Consider the following 23,576-nt stretch of genomic DNA (forward strand, 5'->3'; position numbering starts at 1 on the left):
CTAGTACTACAGCGGGATTTGTAAAGAAATGGATAGAGAATAATGCAAAATGAGTCGAGATGAAATTACTGGCATTTATTATTAGTCTGTCTTTCTATGTTGGATAAGGAGGATCAATATAAATTATGAACGTAATCCAGCGCCATTCAATGATGTTTGTGTACCCAACTGCATATGGCAAATTATATTAACAATTTTGAAATAATAAACTTGAAATTATGCACTTTTAATTCATATTCTTTCTTATAGAGCATCTTTGATTTAGTCTACCCCTATGTGTTAATTAATACACTAACAAACGTGTACCAACATGTACTTAAGGTGGTCGTTACTCACGAATGAATTCATAAGACGTTGTAGTTAAGGGTAGCTCTTCATCAGTTGGTGATTAGTACATGCATTAACTCATCATTAGTTCATATTTAAGTAAGTATTAATTCAGGTATTAGTGCATGATTATTCATGTACTGTATTGTAAATTGTTACCATTTCTTTTTCATTCTCTTCAGCCAAAACCATTGCTAAGTATAGAGTCACCCTGCTGGGAGTGTTTAATTCTTATACTTTACTACTTGTGGGCAATTAACAGTTTTTGCACACAAAATTTAGATGTACTGTGCTTTAATAAGTACAAATTACTCCTCATTGCTCCAACCTTATTTCCCGGCAAAACGAGTCAGATACTTTCTCAACATAATCTTTACTTCTTCTCTAAATACTCCTCCGTAAGTTAAATCGTTGCTTTTACTTTATATTTAAGTATTTGTCCCCATTAAGTTTGAATTTTAGTTGAATTTTCACTTAAGTAAGTATATAAGGCTTGGAGATGATAACAATACAATATCCAAGCAATACGTTAGGAACGAAACACAACAGGTGCATTGTAATAGGAAATTAATCAACCATGTGATGGTGTTACACAGCCTGACACAAACTGGATTATTACTTTTCAATAACAGCACACATTGAAGGGTTTTATCTTTCTTATATTACAGCAAATTACCAATGATTGCTATTTTTGATTACCAGAGAACAACACGTCATATGTGTAACTGTTCTAGTTGTGCTTCTAGCTATAGCATTCCTGTTAGGACTGACCTTTAGTTATAAACAACCATTATCTCACTAGGCTCTCTTTCTTTCTCTCTTGAAGTTAACAAGCAAAAAAAAACCAAAAAAAAAACAACAAAAAAAAAAAAAAAACCCACAGCTTGGCATGTTACAGAAAAAACTGGAAACCTTAAAGGAAAATTTGTTGATCAGTAAAAAGAGACTCTTTCCACAGACGTTAAATAAATGCCTGCTATCATCACTTTAACAAATGCACTACACCATGGCCTGAGACTGACCTACCAACTGACCTAAGACTGAACAACAGTATCACTCTACCTCACTCAACAAGTGCAATATTATTATTACATTACAATGTGCAATAACTGTATATATATTTATTCACTTAGTACTTATACAGTGTTCATACATTACACCACTGTGGAATTTAATTTTTTTTTTTTTTTTTTAGCTGTATGTATCACCATCTCCCCACTGCTGCTACACTTTATATATATTTCCTACTTATCTGACTTGTTTAATTTTTTTGATTCTGTGTACCTTAGGGTATTATTGTCTGCATTTACTGCATTTTCTATTGGCTTTTAGTGCTCGTCAGTGTCTGCTACATGTTGCACGGTAGTTTCCTGAAGGAACTGTGTATCGTTTTTATCCACTGCCATGTGATGTGCTAAAAATGAAAATAAACCTGACTTTGACTACTTACAGAAAGCTTCACCATATCAACGAGTATATATATCTTTGTTAAATAATGACACTTTTTTTTCCTTAAATCTGTTATTAGGTTTAGATTACGTGGAGCATTCTCCATACCAGTCTCTGTGAATGAACAGTTACTATAGAAACAATAATGTACTAGAACAAGCACATTGATATAAACCTGTGGTTTGAATTACAGCCAGCACTACTGTCAGATCTGCTCTTACAGAACATGAATTAACACCTTCTGACCAATTAGATTTGAGGATTCAGCAACATTGTGATATAATGTTATAATAAATGCAGTAATAAGACCCCCTGAGAGTTGCTCTACAATAAACTCCACAGAGGCACCAGGGACATGCATCTCTTACATGACCGGAGACTGCATTACTCATGACTGCTTCATTTTATTCTGTTTGTGCAGAAGAATTTTCTCTGTGCAGACACACACACACACACACACACACACACCCCCTATAGTTAGCACTGTCATTTTCACTTTTTTTTATGCATGCATGCAATTAAAGACTCACATCAGACATATACTTTCTCTCTCACGTTCTCTGTGATACACGCAGAGCATAATGGAATATGCAGTAAGAAATGTAAGGAGAGAGTAATGGGTGTGTTTGCCTTGCATCTCAAGGGGCATCTGTAGTAACATTAATAGTGTGTACTGCTGGGCTGCTGGGACATACTATTTACTGCAACGTGCCACAAAGCATGTAGCATCGGTCTCTGACTTATTTTCACATTAAATTTACTCTTTAAAAAACACACAAATACACACACACGTTGGTCTTACCATCCTTGTGAGGACCTTCCATCGATATAATGATTAATGCAGCCAATTACTGCTATACCTACACCTAGATCTAACCCTAACCTTAACCTCAGTAACCAAAAGGAAACCTTTTGAATCTTTTACATTTTCAAATAAAAACTGCAGCTTTTGTAATAAAAAAAAAAAAAAAAAATCCTCCACATGGTCAAAACTCTCAGCTATGCCTATCCATTTGGTCCCACCAGGATATAAAACCAAGCCCACGCACACCAAGCTTCTATCCACATGCTTGCTCAGATTAAAGAGCAGGAAAAATCATGCAAGTGAAAAAGTGATTGAAGTGGATACATACTTTGATACTCACCGACATAGCGGATTCGGAAGCCCTTCTTATTGGTGCCGTGGTCAGCCGACCAGCGCAGTAGGAGCTGATGGCCAGTGGTGGTGATGTTGAAAGGAGTGGGAATATCACCACTCAGAGTTGCCAGAGTCTGACTGTGGATTGTAGGACCTTAAAACACACACACACACACACACACACACACACATACACACACAGAGGGAAAAGCACAAGGGCATGGAGAAAAAGAGGGGGAAGAAGCAAATGCAAAGTTATGTTGTAGGGGAAAAATAACATTAAGGTAAGACACTTCAGGTAGAAATGACAATTTTGCTCGTGTCAATCATTTTTCAGATTTTTGGATAAATTACATCTATAACTTTAGTCTCATCAACTCTTAATTGAACAGAAACATGTTTATTTCATTCTTTCTTTTCACTTGCGAACAAAGCAATATCTGAAATGTACCCATTTGACTAAGGCTTTAAGCTCCGCCCACTTGACACAATCACATCATATACTTGTCTGTAAAAGTCTCTCCTGAGAGAGTGTTCACAGTGAAGTAAACATTTAAATACTAACATTATCATTCAGTATGCACATTTACATACATTTACTTAAAGTCTCATTTGAATGAATCCATTTTTGAAAAGGTTTCAATACTAAAAATACTTGTAAGAATATCAACAATTAACTGACAAAGATTCATCATGACAGCTATTGTTTTAAAAAATTACTCTATTCACCTCACAAAATATGAGGTACAATACTATTCAAAAATCTTAAGTGCCATAAAATTTCTATAAAAATTTGGTCTTGGATGTTTATTTTGTCTTCTGCATTAATGTGTCAGTAGAACAGAAAAAAAAAATCATAATTTTTTAAAGGAGGATTTAGAAATTATCTTCCAGAGTAATGTTTTTGTATGTTAAACATATTAAGTAATAGAGCAATTTTCAGCCAAAAAAAAAAATCCTTAAGAAGCAAGTGAGAGCCAAAGTCTGCAGAAGAACTATGGCGAGGTCTTCAAGATGCTTGGAGCATACAGTATGTATTCTCATAAGAGAACTGATGTAGTTTTTTTTTTTTTCCTTTCCATGCTTTGCCCAGCACTGTGTATAAAACTTTCAGGCTGGAAGTTCTGAAAAGTCATCACATAAATACTGAACCTAACTTTTCTTCTTTTCTGCTCTGAATTATACACCCATAATGGTTACCAGTTGCACTGGAGTATAACATCTAATTTTGCAGTCCAGGAGACACTGAGATGTTGGAGAGTGCAGTAAATATGTACTCTGACTAGATGATTTCAACATCTGGTATATTACTTCTGAAATTCTGTATCACCAGGAGTAGATAAATTGTAAATTCTCTTTGGGTCAGATTTCCATTATTTAGTTTGTTTCACTACCTACAGAGCAGTTAGCTTAAATTGCCATGCGGCAAGACTCACTTGTGCAGTCTCTTACTGAATCCTTTGGAAGCCAAAGATGGACATCAGCTATGTGCTCATCTTAAGAACGCAGTGTCTTTAGAGTTCAATCTGACTCAAGCCTGCAGCCCAAGCACCTCTCTTTAGTCACAAACACACTTGTCCGGCATCGACTGATAAGCCAGGGCAACAATCTGTGCTACTTTCCAGTTGAACTGACAAACATGGCTCAGCTAAAACAGTTGATTCAGGAGTTGACACTACACAATTCGGAGGCTCCATTAACAGAGCCCACCTTCTAGTCCAAAGACCAGTGATCCTCCTCAATCCACGTCCTGAGGATGCTACATCTACAGTCATGTCTAAGACACTTTTCTGAGCTGACAATTACCTACCAGCTTAGCCACCATGTTCAATTCCAGCCTCAGCAATGTGTGAAAATGTGTCTGAGATATTTAAACCTCAGCCATTTGACTGCTAGTATTAGAACAATCGCTCCAGTCTACAGAAGTTGAATCCTCTGAAACGAAGCTGATTCACACCTCAGTCCCAGCAGTAGGACACTTACGCCATGATATGTGGTGGCTCTCCACCAAACTGGTTTATGCACAGTGTTAAGTGGTGTTAGCGCAGTCCGCTCTGCCCAATGTACAAATCAACCTGGTGTAATCTTCCCCATGTGACTGAGTTGCCAATGAAGCCCTGTTTCAGAGTCAGGAAATCTTTGTGTTTGTGAATTCAAATCCCAGCACTGCCAAGCAGCCACTGCTGGGCCCTTGAGCAAGGCCCTTAACCCTCAACTGCTCAGCTGTATAAATGAGATAAATGTAAATCGCTCTGGATAAGGGCTTCTGCCAAATGCCATAAATGTAAATGATGTGGCACTTTCAGGTGACTGCAAACCATTTGTGTTCCAGTGCTCATAAGCCTCCTCCCTTCCTAGCACTGACCTTAGATGGGGAGAGTCATGCCTTCAAGCCTCTTGGAGACTGAGTCAAGACCGAGTCTGAGTGCCTCCTGTCCATCCCATGCTCTCCCCCTCCCACCCCCTTCTCAATACACTGATAAAAACCCATGTAGCACCCATAAATAACCACCATGCTTTATCATTTGGAGCATTTGGAGGTTTTGACCTGAAATTAAGTTGGCATGAAGGTAAAGATGTTAGCAATATCTATTGCAAATATTGTGTCAGATGTCACTATGTGGCTGCCTAAATGTCTTGGCATGCATACAAGAAGGTATCTAGATGATTCTCACTGTCCCAGTACAGTATTATACTAGTGTTCATTAGCTAGTCCACTGGTCAAATCCAAACTTGGCTAAAAAGAAGCAACTAACCAATTAATTATGTGCATTAATGCAGACTATGGAAGCAGAATTTATGTAGCCATAGTCTTTATACTCTCTTGATAATATCATCTCTGGTGATGAAACATACTGTGTTTGCACCCTCAGCAAAAAGCCATCAGGTCTTTGGCTAACATATTGGCTATGAGCTGTGGTGTTCTCTCATTGCACATATTGTACATTATTTAAACCTGGCTAGTGTCTTCATTTTCACTTAATAAAACTATTTTATGGTAGGATCGTAAAAATGATGTGGATTCTAAAAAGAATCATTATTTTTTGCAATTTTTTAAAAAACTTATTTATAAGCTAATTTATATTGTTGCAAAAGCTAATTTATATTGTTGTAGTGAATATATAGACATAAGTTTTAATAAGATATTAATGAAACCAAATACAAAAAAAAGCTGCCATTGCAGTAATGCATTATGACATCAATATTTGTCATGGATGCTGCAGCTATGAGAGTTTTAAAACTACTGTGTACCATCGAAAACTTCGAGAATGTCGTATTCCTTCTCGGTCTGGAAAAACTCAAAGTGTAGAGTGATGTTGTAGCCTTTCTCCACGTTGATACTCCATGAGCACATCTGCAGGTTGGGGTAGCTGTCTGGATAGCCAGGGCTCAATATCACTCCAGTCGAGTCAAAATGCACATCGTGAGCTGGACATTGCACTGATATAGCAAACAGAAGAGCAAAACTGTTTTAGATTTGAAATTATATCACTATTATATCACTATTATTACTGCTTTTTTAATAAAATAACTTTCGGGGGGTCAGGATTTACAGTGATTGCACATATTGAATATGAGATAATACAGACTGCTGGACACGGGCATCCTTCAGTCTGATGAGTCTCTGCATATTATACTCTAAGTGAAAGTAGTCATTAGATATCAAAGTTGTAAGTTTTATTTATTTGCCATATAATACATGTTCTGAGCACCCAGGGGTACCCAAGTCCTGTCCTGAATAGCTGGAGTCCAAATTGATGATTTGTCTGGTTAAATATCTCTAATTCAACTCATCAACTCATTTCCAGGTTTATGGGTCTGTAGGAGCAGAGAAATCACCAATCTGTGCTGGTGTCCATCATTAAGTAGATTACATCATCAAGCAGATCTTTTAAATCACTGTATGTGAGGAAGGGAGTAAATGAAAAAACATTTTTTTTGTGATGGTATGAAGACACAGCTCACCCTGGCAGGAGGGAGGGGGACCATCCATCTGCAGCCTCTCACCCAGCCGACATGTAAGAATCTCACTCCCCACCAGGGTGAACCCAGGGTGACAGCGATAACGGATAATATCACCTAAGAGGGAGAGGGAAGGAGTAAATGAGGGAGAGAGAGCATATAATGATTAAGCTACTGTTTAATTAAGAGGGACAGCTAACCTCCACAGCCCTAATGGAGATAGATAGCATCAATATAAAGGTGAAGAATATTTATTAATTTAAGGTTGAAAAAGTCTTAATTGAGCTGTAAACCTGAATTGGATTGGTAGTGGTGAAACAGTGTGTGCATGCTCTCTAAGTTGCTGGCAGCCTGAAAAAAGTCCCAAAATGAATATCATGGATCTTGTTTATTGACACTATTGTCCACACTTTCTGATCTAAAAAAACAATCATATGTCAGCAGCTGGAGAGCATAAGCAGGACGACATACAGTATCTGGGTGTTTTAGTGTGGGAGAGCACACATGGCGAGGCGATTCCATCTGGCGTAATAAACTCTCATGTTATTTACTACAATTGTCGAAAAATGCCTCATTACAGATCTTCATCAGAGGCCTGTCCTTGCGGTGAGGAATAAAACACACCAGGGTGTGCTGTTAGAGGAAGATAATCCATGCCATGGTGGTGGGATACAGTGATTCAATTCGATTTTATTTGTATTGTGCTTTTAACAATTTTTTGGGACATTGTCACAAAGCAGCTTTACAGAAATCTAGGTATAAAATTTTTATTTAAAATTCAGGTTATCACCCAGACGTGGATTATTTTCCTATAACTGCTTATTCCACAGGAATTTTCCAACTATTACAATTTCTAATGTATTATTGAACAAACTATCACACTTTTTAACTGTTTATAGTTACATTTAATGTTACGGAACATCTGTGAGACACGTTAGTTCGTATTATCACTTACTTTACAGCTGATACAAACAGTAGTTCCCTCACCAGTCTCTCTTTCTTTCTCTCTCATGAAGGTAATAGGACAAAAATATCCAGCAGCTTGTCTTGTTAACCAGAAACCAGAAAGTATAAACTCCTCTATCCTGAAGACTTTCCCAAGGCGGAAAACATACTCACCATTACAAAGCTCTGACACCCGAAATTCGTTCTATAAATGTTAATAAAGTCAATGATAATATGTTTTTCTTTGTAAAACAGCAACTCATTTTAAAAATCCATTTATTATTAGCCTTAGATTATGTGGAGTGTCTGCCACACAAGTACGCTGTAGACATGATAAGATCAGAGCTGTGCTGTTGCAGAAAATTAATCCCCAACTTCAGATTGAACAGAGAATTGAACAACGCTGTGTAACCACTAACTAAAAGCATGGCATTTGGTTTGGAACTGATAGCTCTATTCTCTAAAAGGCTCTTTGAATACATAGAATGCTGCTTGACAGAATGTTGGCAAATATTGATTGATAATGGATCAGTATTTTATGTTTTAAAGCTGCAATAAGTGGTTTTGTGTCTAAAATTAAATAAACCACATGATCAGTGGAGAAATAATAGTCTGAAACATGTTGTTAAGCTGATTGCAAAAGTAATTTACAGTCAGAGTTGTTGGGTTGCTTCTGGCATATTCTGACCCATATGTCATCACGGATACATCACAATACGACAACTTTAGGCAGAAGAGTAGGTCTGTCTATTATTATTATTATTATTATTATTATTATTATTATTATTATAAGGCTTCATTCTAACTCAATATGACATTTTATTTGTTGTCTAATTCTCTAATCATACCTAGTGAAACGAAAATAAGCATCCTAGTTGTAAAGTTCATTCATCATTAATTCATCTTCAGTAGCTGCTTTATCCTGGTCAAGTTTACGAAGAAACCGGAAAAACCGATCTCAGTTTCCAGGCAATCTCTGGATGTTAGGCTGGAATACACACTGGAAAGGATGCCAGTTCTTGTACATAATGTTATCTAGCTAATGTTAGCCAGCTAGTTGACTAATAGTATGTGCTTGGTGTGCTTGTCTGTGTCTGCCAGAGCATGAATGGTTCAATGTGCCTGCTCGCTTTCTGTGTGTGTGTGTGTATTGTATCTGCTCTGTAATTTTGGATAGCTAGCTAACATTAGCTGGCTAGTTCGCTACCATCAATCTGCCTTCTACAAGAGACTGTACACCACAGACCAATTGTGCATGCACATTAGCCAATTTTGGAAGGTGAGAGGATTGGCTGTGCTCTGCTCAGCTCTCTGTTTCAGATGTAAGAGCAGCCATGATGTAGATGTGCTTGGCTCCAGAGCCGACGGTAGCAGACTAGCCAGCTAAGGTTAGCCAGCCAAACTTGAAGAACCAAGATACATACAACCACACCAAACACATGCAAGTAGCCTAGTGCACTATGAAACTGCATATAACTGCATTACCGGATCAGTCCTGAATACAAAACAGAGGATAACAATGGTATCCACCATGTTCTATACTGGCTGGTAAAGCTAGCAGCCAGACATTCTTTTGTGCCTAAGGTTGTGGTGATTTTTTTTAAACTCCTAAAACTCTACAGCAGCTTTAAAAAACAATAGTGATCCAATATTTACTGATGTTTTGTCAAACTATGTTGGTCCATGTTGGTCCTTTCTCACACTCAGTGTTTGATCACTGGTTGCAAATTACTGTCTTCTCCAACCACTTTCTGGTGCTAGTTAAGATGGCTTACTGAACTTTCAGCTATTTATTGGATCTGCTCATAACTTTGGGCTATATGATTCACTTAGTGCTGGATAAACTTGACAGTCATTAACAATAATGTCTCATCGTAATATCAGATACGAGGACTAAAATCTAATATCTATCAATAGCTTGACAATGAAACTATTAGAGTTGAGCAATGCATTAAAAGATCTCATCAATATCACACACACACACACACACACACATTTAAATGCACGTAGGCAGCTGAATGTGTATTTTATATTTTTCAAAATGTGTTGTAAGCCTGTAATGCTCTACTGGTTTCATGCCTTGTCTCCTCCGAATACCAAACATGGTAAACAGAAACCCGTTGAACCCTTCAAACCAAAAAACAATAAACTCTGCTCTGTTGTCTGCCCTTTTGTGTAATTTGTATTGTGATTGGACAATGTGTGTTCAATCAAGTTTGAGTTTCTCCTCCAAACACATTCAAACACAGTAATGGGTGATAGAATAGTCTGTATTTCACACGTGAATCACAGCCTGAATCACCGCTGATGTCGTTAAAAATGTGTCAACGAAGAAAGCTGAAAAAATATCAGCCCTAATGAAAATCAAATTTGTGTAATCACCTGACATGACTGTCACTGATGACTGTATGAATCTATTGTCTGGACTAGAAAGAATTCAGCCCCAGCCTCACTTCTTTATACATTCTGTGTATATTTCTTACTGGTAGTGTTGCGCTTGCTTCCGCAACAATCCAAAACAGACATTTGTACACAGATCTCAAAAATGAAATCTTATATTGATGCCTCTTTTTTTTTTTGAAAGACAGGGCAGCTTAGTTCTACTAGCCCATTTATACCAGCTACCCCAGCTATGATGATGTGCACAATAAAGTTTTATTTTCATAACCTTTCTACATTAATGGAAAGCCTACAATAATGGTAGTGAATAATTATCTCCACAGTCTTGAATGCTAAAATACTGCTTAAAAATATACTGACTTTCCACTCACAATCATTACATTAATCTGTGTTGAGAAGGCTACACGGCGCAAATGATAAACATGCTCTTCCATACGTTATGTGCAATTATATGTATATTCCTTTTACAAATCCCCAAAACTTACATAAGTTTTCTTTAAATGAGGACTATTAAGATCTGTAAATGCTAACATTACTGAGAAAAAAAAAAAAAACATCCTACCAATCTCGAACTCTGTGTCTTCCATTAGTGCGTCTGCATTGGCCACTTCTGGAGGAGGTTGACACACTCGTAACTGATAAGCTGTAGCCAAAGAGAAGCCAACATAACACATTTCAGAACAGAGCGGGGAATAGAATCAGAAGGCCTAGCTGAATAAACTTCAAATGACTATTGATTTATTTTTAGATTTCAAAAAGAGAGAGGAAGGGTGAAGACCTGAAAAACAGTAGGAGTTAAAATTTAGAAGACTAAACAGTCATGTGGAAATCTAATCAACTTGCACCAGTGCCGCTGCTGTTTCCTAAGCTGGTCATTTGCATGAAAGTGTTTTGCAAAGTGAAGTGGAGGCCATGCTGAGCTGGCATTGAGGCACAGCTAATGACAGGGGCACCTGCAGAGGCAGCTAATGATGTGATTAAATATGGTGACACTGCAGTGTGCAGAAGGATGACTATCACAGTGCTAGCTCTCTGCATCACAGTCACACAGGAGCAATGCTCCTAGCTCCTAGTACCTCTATGACGCATTACACTGGTTAACATCTCCTAAACATACAGCCATGCCGATACATGAATTAGCAAGTCACAGAGCATGTGTTATTGCAACAGTTAAAAGCACAACACCTGGACACCTAATGGATAAACCACTTAAGAGGAGACAGAATGAATTAGTCTCGTAAGGTTTCGTGGCTGGAACATTCATGTCATTGTTATTACATCACAGTTTCTCCCACTCATATAGATAACAACGTCTGTTAATTACTTTAAGTAGCATCACATAATTTTTGTGTTAATCATTCTGGTGTTAATAAACCTTGATCAGGATCTTGATGCTGGCTAGCTTATTTGAGGTTCTGAAGCTGTAACTGTTGGAACAGCAAGCTGCTTAAGATGGAGATCTATATGTTTGAGCTCCTGAGGACATGAATAGCTGAGGAAAGGAGCTGGAGGACACTTTGTGTCACCTTGTCTAATGGAAAGCCAAGTTTAGACACGCAGGACTTCACAACTTCACATATTCAGGCAGAATACTTACTGAAGTCCACTAGGCTTCTGGATTCTTTCTTCCCAATTATAAGAATTATAAGGTCTGGTCCTACTGCTATGTTCAATATCTATGTGGCTCTAATCGGCAGCCACAGCAGTGACACTCTTCATTAGTCTCCACTGGCTGTATTCAGAGTCTGAGATTTCAGCCCAAAAAAGAAAGATGCTTGCATTCATAGTTGGATTATTCAGCTGCTTAGGTCAATTTCCAGGGATCTCCTCAGATTATGCAAATCATCTGCATCTACATGGCATTGAGATGGACTGAAGAAGGAAATAATGTTTTTTCTTAGGTGTCAAATGCGATATGATGTAACATAAAAGCAAGAGACATTAAAAAAAATATATAATATATAAACGTGAAGATGACAATCATTGAAATAAATATCTAATAGAAGTCTACTATATATTAATATACTATTATTAATACACTAATTGCTGCATGAAGAGTCCTAATTGTAATTATGACTTTAATCACTGCAAATTTGGTTTGATTTAACAATATGTTTCAATCCTCATTAATCAGCGGGTTATAAAATAGTTCTTGATCCAGCACACCCTATTATTTTGCATTTTATATCTGACAGCTAAATGTGTGCACTTAATGAATCTATGAGATGCTAAATTGAAGTCATGAAATCTCAATGTTTTACATCAAACTGTCAGGCAGGGGTGCTGGACTTCTCCTTTATCACGCTGATATTGCACAAGAAAAAGTCCAAGTTGAGAATCGCGCATGTGAGATACACCTCTGTGTATTCCCCACCCCATTCCACCCCAAATTCCACCCCACATGCGTGACTCTTACACAACTTTGGAAGTCTATAGTTACATCTGAGCTTTGAGTCCCAATGTGAGCAGTATTAAATTCTCACTGTGCACGCTTAAGTACACTCCAAGGCCCCATGAGAGTGTCTCCATTTCAGTCTATAATCCTCGACCAAATGCTCTGGAGCTGAAAAAGCAAGAGGAAACTCAGTCGAGATGTTTCTTTGTATTGAGCACATCACTGTAGTGTCTTTAAGCAGGCTCTTGGGTATGTTTCTGACACTCTTATGTTTATCTAATGCCTCTTGAGTTCAGATCAATTAAACTTGATCACATTTCTAAGCTTATCTCAACTTAGTAGCTGGTAATATCATGCAACAGGCATGAATAAATGCTGTATTCTGAACAAAAGATTTTTCACTTTATGCCTCATTTGACTATGAAATCACTAGGTATAAAAGCTAAACTGATTCTGCAGAAACAACAAATTCCAGGGCAAATATGGATGCTATAATCAGAGACACAATATTCTTCTTGTTATAAATGTATAGCAGAGGCTACAGGATATGTAAACAGACAATTAGTAACTTCTGAGGTGGTTGCACAGAGAATAAATTAGAGTTCTCTTGTGATAACACGGTTTGGTGCATTAAGCTTCTTTACGGTGCTAAAATGATCAAAATAAATGACATTTACTATGCCAGTGGTTGCAGAAAATGCAAACATGTGTACAATATGGCTGAAGGGCATAGTGGCCTGCGCAAATGATTAGACTCCCATTTAAGCAAAACAGTTCCCCTATCTCTCTTTCTCTCTCAGGGTGTTGCACTTGTTAGTTAGGGTAGATGCTTGCCACAGGCAGAGGATCGATATGGAAGCATGTCGCAAGTCATAAACACAAGCAGACAACGATCAGCCCAGTGCCTGCTCAGCTTCCTAATGTGTTTATGTCAATTTAATCAGTGTAGCAGCACTATGTGACTAGCTCTAAGCTTATTGGTGTCTGTGCATAGGCATTTGTGTATGGAATGAATTACAGGCATACACATGCACACACATTTTGGCGGCCAAACAAGTGCATCTCTATGAAAATGCGGTACACAGACCAAACTGTACATGCACATTAGCCATTCTGGAAAACCTTGGGGAAAATGGAGTCAATATAAAGGCAGGTCTGTGTCTTTGAATCTCTCACCATGGTAGCTCAGGACGAAGAAGCCGCTGCCGCTGAAGTCGCTGTGGAACTTGATGAGGATCTGGTTAGAAGTGCTGTACACAGACTCTAGAGCTGTGTTCCCACTGAACTGGCCAATCTGTGGTGAGCTTTGGTCTGGTCCATCCCTGTTACAGTCACACACACACACACACACACACACACACAAATCTAAATAGACTGAAATAAAAGATGCTGCATAAAACCAACTCATTAGGGACTGGTTACAAACATATCTGATGTATATCATGGCTTATCGTGCAAAGTAATGTTCCATATATGTTGGAAGAACAGGGTCTGTGTATACACAGAGCCTACCAGAGATACTACTACACAGTACTGCAAAAACAAATGGCGCACGTGTTAGTCTAGACTAGAGAGCAGCCTTCGTCAAAATTGCAGTCCAGGAGCAGACACAGCAACACCTTTTTAGGGGACTAGACTAAAAATACTCTAAAAGAGCCTTTAAGTGCATGAAAAAACTGACCGTAGTTCATTAACTCCAGTTTTTTTAAAATCATGAACCAGCTCGGGTTCTGTAGCAGATGCTCTGGTGCAGCTTATTCAATCATGTGTATTTATGTAAAGTATTTAGCTGATGGACCAGAGACTAGGTAAAGGGCTAGAAATATTAAGTTAGAAAAAGGATGATTTTTACATTATTTGCAGGCTTTTCCCCCACATATACACACATTTTATATATATATATATATATATATATATGTATATATATATATATATATATATATATATATATATATATATATATATATATATATATTCAGTGAAAATTCAGGGGAGGACGCACTCTGATGCTCTGGATGGGGATTGCTCAGGCTAGTAGTTGGAGTATGCATATACATTCCCCATCCACTTTATTAGGAACACCTGTACACCTGCACATTCATGCGGTTGTCTAATCAGCCAAACATGTGGGATAAGAGCAATGCATAAAACCATGAAGATACAGGTCAAGAGCTTCAGTTAATGTTCAAAAAAACCAAAAAACATCCTGTGAGCGGAGGGTCTGCAGGCTGAAACACCTTGCCGATGAGAAAGATCAGAGGGGAATGACCAGATTGTTCCGAGCTGACAAGTTTACTGTAACTTAAATAATCACTCTTTACAACCTTGATGAGCAGAAAAGCATCTCAGAATGCACAACACATCAAACCTTGAGGTGGATGGGCTACAACAGCAGAAGACCACATCAGGTTCCACTCCTGTCAGCCAAGAACAAGAATCTAAGGCTATCATGTGCACATACTCACTAAAACTGGACAGTTGAAGACTGAAAAAAGACCAGGTGATTTTTTTCCCAATCTTCACCTGTCTAGTTTCCATGAGTCTGTGCCCATGATAGCCTCAGATTCCTGTTCTTGGCTGACAAGAGTGAAACCCAATGCGGTTTTCTGCTGTTGTAGCTCATCCACCTCAAACTTCGAGGTTTTGTGCATGCTGAGATGCTTTTCTGCTCACCACGGTTGTAATGAGTGAGTATTTGAGTTACTATATTCTTCCTGGTAGCTTGAATCAATCTGGTCATTCTCCTCTGACCTCTCTCATCAACAAGGCATTTCCACCCAGAGAACTGTCACTCACTCTATGTTTTTTTCTCACCATTGTGTGTAAACTCTAGAGACTGCTTGTGTGTGAAATTCCCAGGAGATCAGCGGTTTCTGAAATACTCAAACCAGCTCGTCTGGCACCAACACCCAAGCCACAGTTAAAGTCACAGCGATCACACTTTTTCCCCATTTTGATGTTTGATGTGACCATTAACTGAAGCTCTTTTCCTGCATCTGCATGATTTTATGCACTGAGCTGCTGCCACATGATTGGCTTATAAGATAACTGCATGAATGTGCAGGTGTACAGGTGTTCCTAATAAAGTGGATGGTAAGTGTATATTGTTACATCCTCACTGCATTTTAAGTTCTGTTCTCTCTTAGTGTGAAGATCCCAAGCTGGAATTTAACTCAGAAGAGAGATCTGCAATGAAACTGATTTTTGGTTGGTCTACTAGACCTATTTTTAGCGTTTGTTTGTTCTTAGCGTACACCAGCTTGCGTGCACAGCTATGTTTACACAAGGCATTTTTTTTTTTTAGAAAAAAAATCCCTGCCTGAATTATGTTTTCTGTATAAGCTCACATGACTTGCATATTGTAACCATAACTACGACAATGTTCTCACAGAGCTCTGGCTTGTAGCTGACAGTACTGGCTAACTAGCCAGCTTAGATATGATCTAGATTACAATTATTTCTCACAATTAGCCTAACTAAAAAGATCAGCTTACTTGCCTTAGCTTTGGCTTTGGGGGCAGAGGAGGACACACTACAGCAAACAAGAAAAATCAACACTTTACCCTACCCCATTACTTTCACATACCCCCTAACATGCGTCGGATTGGTGGGGTGTTTAAAAAGTGTATGACATCATTCAGTGCTTTTCTGAAAAGTTGAACTTTTTCCCAATCTTTTCAAGACTTTTGGGAGTAATTTTTAAAACCTGCCTCATTTTGATAACCCTGTGGCCGACTCTCATAGGACTGCACGAAAAATATTCGCTGATATTTCACATGATGAAATAGCCAAGTGTGAACACAGCCTTAGAAAGAGGTTTTCTAGCCGATAATTTAGTGTTTTAATTAATGCATGAATTGTGATTAAGATTTCAAACATGAAAGTTGTTTAGACATCTGATCCTCCACGATAAGTATGAAAATTAGACTAGCTTATGTTAGATCTGTTCATACTCAGGGGGCATCTACCCTGCAATCTGTGTCTATAGTAAGCAAACGCAAGAGACTGCACTTTGTCCACCTAGTATTCCCCTCTACTAATCAGCTAATTTTATCTGGATCACCTTTATAAAATGTTCAGTGGGAGCTCATGTGGTAGTGTGAAAACTGAAATATAAAGAGCGTGTGTGTGTGTGTCAGGTTGTGTACTGTGTTCTTTGGTTCTTTTTAACAAAGGCTGAAGTGAACAACAAATACACAATCCAGAATGGGTTTAAAAAAATAAAATAAAATCAAAAAACAGCACAGTAATCTCTACCTCTATTGCAGATGCATTATTTAAAGTGGTTAGTAGCGGAGAGTGTGCAGTGCAGACATCATTAATAAATAAAAGAAGCCTTCAGAATTTATAAGACTGTAATACTACAGTGTAAAATGGACATTAATTCATGGGCGTCATGCTGTGTTTTATTCAATACGTTATTACACATCTCATGAAATGGCATTGTCGAAGTCCTGTGAAGGCCCATTACTCAAAAAGCACAGCTATTTAAAACAGCAGGCTGCCTCAAACTGAGTTTGTGAGTAAAACCTGACTCTTACTATGCTGTTCTGTCGTTCCCAAACAGATGCATCAATTCCCATAATCGACAGGCACAAATAATGACACCCTGCATGCCAAGCTACAAAACACATTCACATTAGAAAGTTCTTCTGCCTTCTAGAAGTGTTAAATTTTATTATTATTATTATTTTTGCTTTACTCACTGCCATTTAATGGCACGGGCACTAAAACCCTTAGAGTTTATATTTCCAAATCTAGTCCTCCTTACTGCATGACTAAAGCAGCACACCAAATTAGTTTTTCTTTCTTTTTTTTTTTTTTAACCACAGAGAGACAAAATGGTAGCTATGGCAATAACTCAGAAGAAGATTTAATTGGCCAAGCTTCTCTTCCTAAAGGGTAAGAGGAGAGACAAAGCTCACAGGAAATGTAAATGAGATGGGAAATGCAAAGATTTTTAACCTTGTTTAATTATGCAGCCACGCATTTAAATGCAAAATGAAGTGGAGGACAGCACTTCTTACACGTTTTTATCCCTCAATATCTTACTATAAAGAGAAATAAGAAAAAAAAATTTAGCTTTAAAAATTTAGTGAACAAATTTAGGGAAGAGAAGTGAACAGAACATTTTGGAGAACTCTCATAGCTGACATAACTCGTACAAACCTGTGCATGGATTGTTAAATATCCGTGTGATGATGTTAACCAATACCATTCAGGTGACATATAAAGCCACCATTCTGCCTACTAGACTTGCTTTAAAAATGCAAAAACACACAGAATTGTTGCTTAGGGGCTTTTAAAGAGCAATGCTGGATGAGCTTTAGACAATGTTTGCTCTTTTCGGCTCAGAAGGGATAGGTGGCTCCCTCAACCTGGAACTCAATTAACTCTTTTAGCCACGTAATCAGTCAAATCTCTCAGCAGAGCTTTCCTACTTCCCTCTAGTGTTACTAGCTGAGACACCAGCACTGACAGCACATGCTGTGGACCACAGGCTGATAGATATTAGCTGATTTGGTAATAAGTATATTATTACATCTTCATGAGATGCATGTGATCTCTTTACCACACAGTGATGTAGTCGTAGATGGGCTCCGTGCTGAGGACAGTGAAGTTGATGTAGATGCCATTGCCAGGGGGAACCCTCACGCTCCACACGCAGTCCTGGAAGTTCGGGTACTCAGCCGGGTGGCCAGGGGAGAAGATGGTGCCATTCATAGAAGTAATGTTTCCTCCACATAATGCTTTAAGGGAGTAAAAATGACATTTACTACATTAGTTACCTTTGAACTAATTAAAAAAAAAACTGCTATTCTAGCAGATCATCAGTATCAGAGGTTTACTATTATTTCATTTTGGAACATAAGTTAAAATACTGTTTATCACAAGCCACAGGAAGGTTGCTTTTGTCATAAGCATGCATGACACATTAAGAAATGAAATTTCACTGAGGCAATGATAAGAATCTATGCCTTAAGCTTATCTCTCATTCCCCCAGCCTATTGCCTATAATGGAAAAGCAACAAAATGCACATTTCACATTAGTTTCGAAATAATAAATATCGCATACAACTGAGGACATTCAGTTTTCAAAACACTTTTTGTAACAGATCTGAACCTTCTGAGGACAGTGATAAAGAGAGAGCTACAGGGATGCACAAAGGTGTTTTAAGCACTGGTACACATAACATATACAGTGATGTCATACTAAATGCCTTGCCATATAATTTTTTTTATTCAATAAACTTTGGTTTGGAGTGTACTGTGTACTGTGTGTGTGTACACTTTTTACTGTGAGTGTACTGTGTACTGTATATCATAAAGAGCATGTGTTTAAAAAAATCATGATTACTCAGTAGATGATACTGATAATGCAACTGCTCTACATATGTGATGCTGATACAGCAATCACTTATGCAGATCAATACCAACAGGGATACAATTTTAAACCAAAAAGAAATTGTATTAGCAAATATAACATGTACCAAAACTTAGTAACTTAAAACACAAGTATCCTATAAATAATGTTAACTTGGACCTAATTGACTCTGTCAGTGGAATTGTTCAGGAATAAAAAGCTTTATGTCTCCAATAAATAGCCAAAATTTTACTGTACAAATTTAAATAATCTTTAAATAGCTGAATTACATTCATAAAGTGAATGTGTACTGAGGGGCTCTGTGGAATTTATTTCACAGTGAGAGATGTCCCTGGCTACAACGTTTGAGGACATAAAATGCAAACTGTATAGGCTAATAACTACGTACTGTCAATGTTAACTTGACTGTGTCTACTCCAGTGAAAGTTTGTATCATTTGAGGACATTTTTTTCTTTTATTAAAACAGTTGCAGTTAAATAAGTTAAGTTGAATAATCTTGAAAGGAGTGAATGATGCAGAACTCTCAGAACTCCCATTTCCTGCTAGTAGGCTACAGAGCTTTATTCACAATTTTAAGATTTGACGTGTTAGCATGAACTGGTCACCTTCGCAGCGCGGCACAGGGAAGTTCCAGTTGCGACTTGTGCCATGAAGGCAGGTGAGAGAGGTCTCTCCAATTAGGGAGTAACCTGGCAGGCACTCGAACGACACCGTCATGCCAACGCTAAAGTCACTGCCAATCACAATGCCATTTCTGAAGGGTCGCGGGTCAGGACAGCTCTGAAGCTGGTAGGCTGAAGACCAGAAAACAGCAACATAATGAGCCTACAAGGTACTGTATGCTGACATTAGTGTAAAATATACCTGACAACACATACATAAGAACAGTATGATTTTTTTTCAAAACAATAACATTTTCATAAATGTTTCATAATCATCCATTCAAAGAAAACAGCATGTTAGGCACAACAGTTGAGAAAAAAGTAATTTTAAAATAACCTTTGCGAGGGCAAGCATGTAAAACTGGGGAAACCAAGAATGTGTCCTAATTATAACCAATATAAGCCAGGCATAAACCAAAATTAAATGTGAGTTCTCAATATCTGGAGCACAACATTTCCCTTATAAGTCACAAGCAGGCTTCATTTGCTCTTATCCCAAGAAGTATACTAGTTCACACAGAGCCTTATTCACTGAGCGCATGTAGTAAGGAATCTGCAAAACTGCACACATAGGTAACCAACCTATGGACTCTTCTTTGGATATGTTGCATGTCTGAATTATTAGCTATTCCCACTTTGATGAGTACCTCTATACTGTATAGGCTATTTTCTACATAGAAGGCTTGTATTAGATGCTTTTTTGTCTTATAATGGTCTACTTCTCATTTCTATACTTTGCATTAGCCTAAACTTGATTTTTTTTGTCTCCTGCTTTTTATACTAAAGGGAGTGGCACTGAGACAACTGAAAAACACCAGCTGACTCAAGAAACCCTGGCAACCTCAAAAACGCAAACCTGCACAAAAGTAATCTCAGTATCTTGAAATCCCTCAGCCAGAAAATCAAGCCAAGAGAGTAACCAGAGTCTAAATGCAGAGAACTTTCTCTGCATACATACTGATGTACCTTTTGGCCAATTCTGTATGTACTCATACACCTTTGCTCATACTTAAGATGTAAGCATGTAGTTTAAAGGTTTAAATTAACGAGGCATGACAGCCAGGTGATCATAGTGATTAGAATATACTGAATGATTAGAAAACTCCACACGTACAAAGTGCATGCTGTGGAAAAGGTCAGATTTATTAACGGAGACTGTTTCATAGAGCTAATTTCACTTGTTGGTTTAATCTCTTTGATTAAGTTAGTGTAATTAGTTTGGACAAATGCCACATGATTAACTGCTGTCATTAAATGTTTACTAATGTAAACAGTTCATGTAAACATTCCATGTAAAGCCAGGAAGACATGTTTTGGAGAGTAAAGTAAAGGTGAGCTCACCCTGGTATGTGATGTGGAATCCAGGCTTGTTCTGTGAATAATCACTATGGAAGAAGAAGCTCGTCTCATGGGTGGTGCTGAACAGAGACTCTGGCACCTGAGGCCCGCTGAACCTGTCAATCACAGCACTGGTCTCTGCTGACCCGCTCCGGATCTCCAGATAGTCATGGATGGCCTCAGTGGAGAAGTTAAGAAACTGCAGGTGGATTCCTAATGGAATACATTTTAAAATTACATGCTGCTCAGTAATAACACAGCTAATCCTGCACAAAGACACTAATAAAATCTATTCTAAAGTCTATTAAACTTTTATAGTTGATTTGATGTTTCTTTTCCTCACAATGAACTTTTGTTAGAACAGAATGCTTCAAGTTACATAAAATGTGTATTTCCATTATTCAATGTGTCATTCATCTTCATTAACCGCTTATCCTGGTCAGGGCAGTGGTGGATCCCGAGCCTATCCCGTGGAGGAAACCCACATGAATGATGTGGAGAGCCTGTGAAACTCCACACAGACATTAACCTATGCTCAGGATCTACCTGAGACTCTGGAGGCATCAGCAGTATTCAGCTGCACCACCATAACGTCCATATTACCAGCTCCTGTTCTACAATTCACCCTTCCTCTGCTGTAGTGTGAGGGCTAACCATTGCTAGCAAACTTAGCTAGTGGCTTACCCAATATAATAGTTAGGCTAATGTTAGCTAACTTACTAGCAATGTTAGCTACTGCTTAACATAAGTTAGACAAATGTTACCTAGCTTGCTAGTGACCTCGACTACTGGTTTACCCAATATAATAGTTAGCCTACTGTTTGCCATTTTTACCATTAAAAAACAAACAAACAAACAAATAAAAAAAAAACAAAAAACATTGGTCCAAATCCTACTAATCAAATTGCATTTTGTTTGCAGAAATCATATATTTCTGTAATATCCACTGAAGAACAAAAAACAGTCAAAATTTGTGCAAAATACAATCTCCTATGTTAACTTGCTATTTAACTCAGATACAGATAAAGTTAAAACAGATAAGTTAGACAATATAACATTGCTGGAGAGATAACATTAGCTTATCTAACTACTTAACTGGCAACATTATTGTAGTACTGTGTTTAGATAGCCAGCTAGCTTAGCTGATGTTTCTATATAAGGACAAGACAATTCTCGTAAGCATGTACACTTCTAGTTTTAGGTGTTTAGGGGGAAAAGCTGTAGTGTGCGCTATATCAGTGCTATATCCACCTAGATGGAAATATACATTCTCATAAAATACATTTCTGTAACGGTCATTTAGCCATACCAAAGCCAATGGGTAAGGTAACAGTCCAGGTGCAGTCAAGGCCACTGGGGTAATTTCCAGGATATCCAGGGCTCAGGATCACACCGCTCATTTCAGTCAGGGATCCTCCACACTGAGCTGTGGAGAAGCCAATACAGACTCATTTTACCAACACAACTCATCAATATCATGTGGTGTTATAATGGCAGTGGTTAATTTTTAATTTCCAGTGCCCATGAACTCTCTTGGTTAATGGTTTTCTCACACTTGCTACTCATAAAAGAAGCTTTTATATCCAATAGGACTCATTAAGGAAAAGTTCTTGTTCATCAGGAAATAAATTCTACTCTTCTCACCAATAGAACCACACATTTTACTATGCATGGAGTGCACTAGGCAGAGTGTACATTTCTATACCATATGCAGGGAGAACACTAAACGAAGAGGAATCCATTTGAGATCTGCTTAATTTGATGACAGTAGATTTTACTTGCATCACAGATAAGAAGTGTAAAATCGAGCTATATACTGACTGTGGGTAAATCAATAAAAACAAATCTGAATTATATAATTGTGAGACTGCCACTTAAATTGCATGAAAATGAAGAACGGACACTTTGACATTTTTATTCGGCTCACGTGGTACCTCGGCAAGAAGGGTGACCAAATTCAGCATGGCTGCTTAAGCACGGTTTGACGCGCTTAGTGGTGGAAATAGAAACAAAATGCTGGATAATGCAGGTTCGTTTACAGAACAGAGCTGTGCCGCACTGACCGGTGGAAAATAATAAGACTGATGCCTAATTGTTGCTGAATCACAAAGCACAGGACAAACACTTCTAAATCATTAGATAACAGCACTTCAAAGAGGCCTGTTTGGCCTCAAACAGAACAACACATTTATCACAGTGATATATCAGCTGCCTCTTGTTTTGACATAACCCTCCTTTTCTTCACACCTTTCTTATTCCTAATGCTAAACAGGAGAGAACCTGCAGTGGAGTTGGCTGCAAGAAGAAACAAAAAGCACAACCTGATTGAATTCTGATCCCAATTACTTACTTTCTTTTTTAAATACGCACCTGGGAGAACCAACTATCGGCATGGTCTGGTTTGTGACAGTGAAGGATTTATCCAATAGGAAAGCAGTGAAATGTTTAAGGAATGATTAAATGGCATTTCCTCCTGAAATAAAGGGGGCATCAGAGCTTAAAACTTCCATCTGATAAGGCTAACTGTGGCAAAACATGAGTTAGTGGAAGTGTGTGCACATCTCAGTAATGAA

At 38.0% G+C, this 23,576-nt stretch overlaps 1 protein-coding gene across 3 annotated transcripts in view; it reads right to left on the minus strand.

Moving 5' to 3' along the window:
* The window catches only part of csmd3b (CUB and Sushi multiple domains 3b), a 407,371-nt gene that overhangs the window by 53,907 nt on the left and 329,888 nt on the right, over positions 1-23,576 (minus strand). For 2 of the 3 annotated variants that reach the window (XM_053228561.1, XM_053228560.1), the window contains exons 40-48: positions 22,313-22,429; positions 21,007-21,216; positions 19,609-19,797; positions 18,190-18,367; positions 13,794-13,939; positions 10,785-10,865; positions 6,881-6,994; positions 6,167-6,355; positions 2,910-3,068 (exon numbers count right to left, since the gene is read on the minus strand). In XM_053228561.1, the coding sequence (XP_053084536.1) occupies positions 2,910-3,068; positions 6,167-6,355; positions 6,881-6,994; positions 10,785-10,865; positions 13,794-13,939; positions 18,190-18,367; positions 19,609-19,797; positions 21,007-21,216; positions 22,313-22,429 (1,383 nt within the window). The remainder of the gene's footprint in view (positions 1-2,909; positions 3,069-6,166; positions 6,356-6,880; positions 6,995-10,784; positions 10,866-13,793; positions 13,940-18,189; positions 18,368-19,608; positions 19,798-21,006; positions 21,217-22,312; positions 22,430-23,576) is intronic. The other variant, XM_026929912.3, reaches the window with a different exon arrangement.

This window comes from Pangasianodon hypophthalmus, chromosome 23, assembly GCF_027358585.1.
Source record: "Pangasianodon hypophthalmus isolate fPanHyp1 chromosome 23, fPanHyp1.pri, whole genome shotgun sequence".
Taxonomy (NCBI): Eukaryota; Metazoa; Chordata; class Actinopteri; order Siluriformes; family Pangasiidae; genus Pangasianodon; species Pangasianodon hypophthalmus.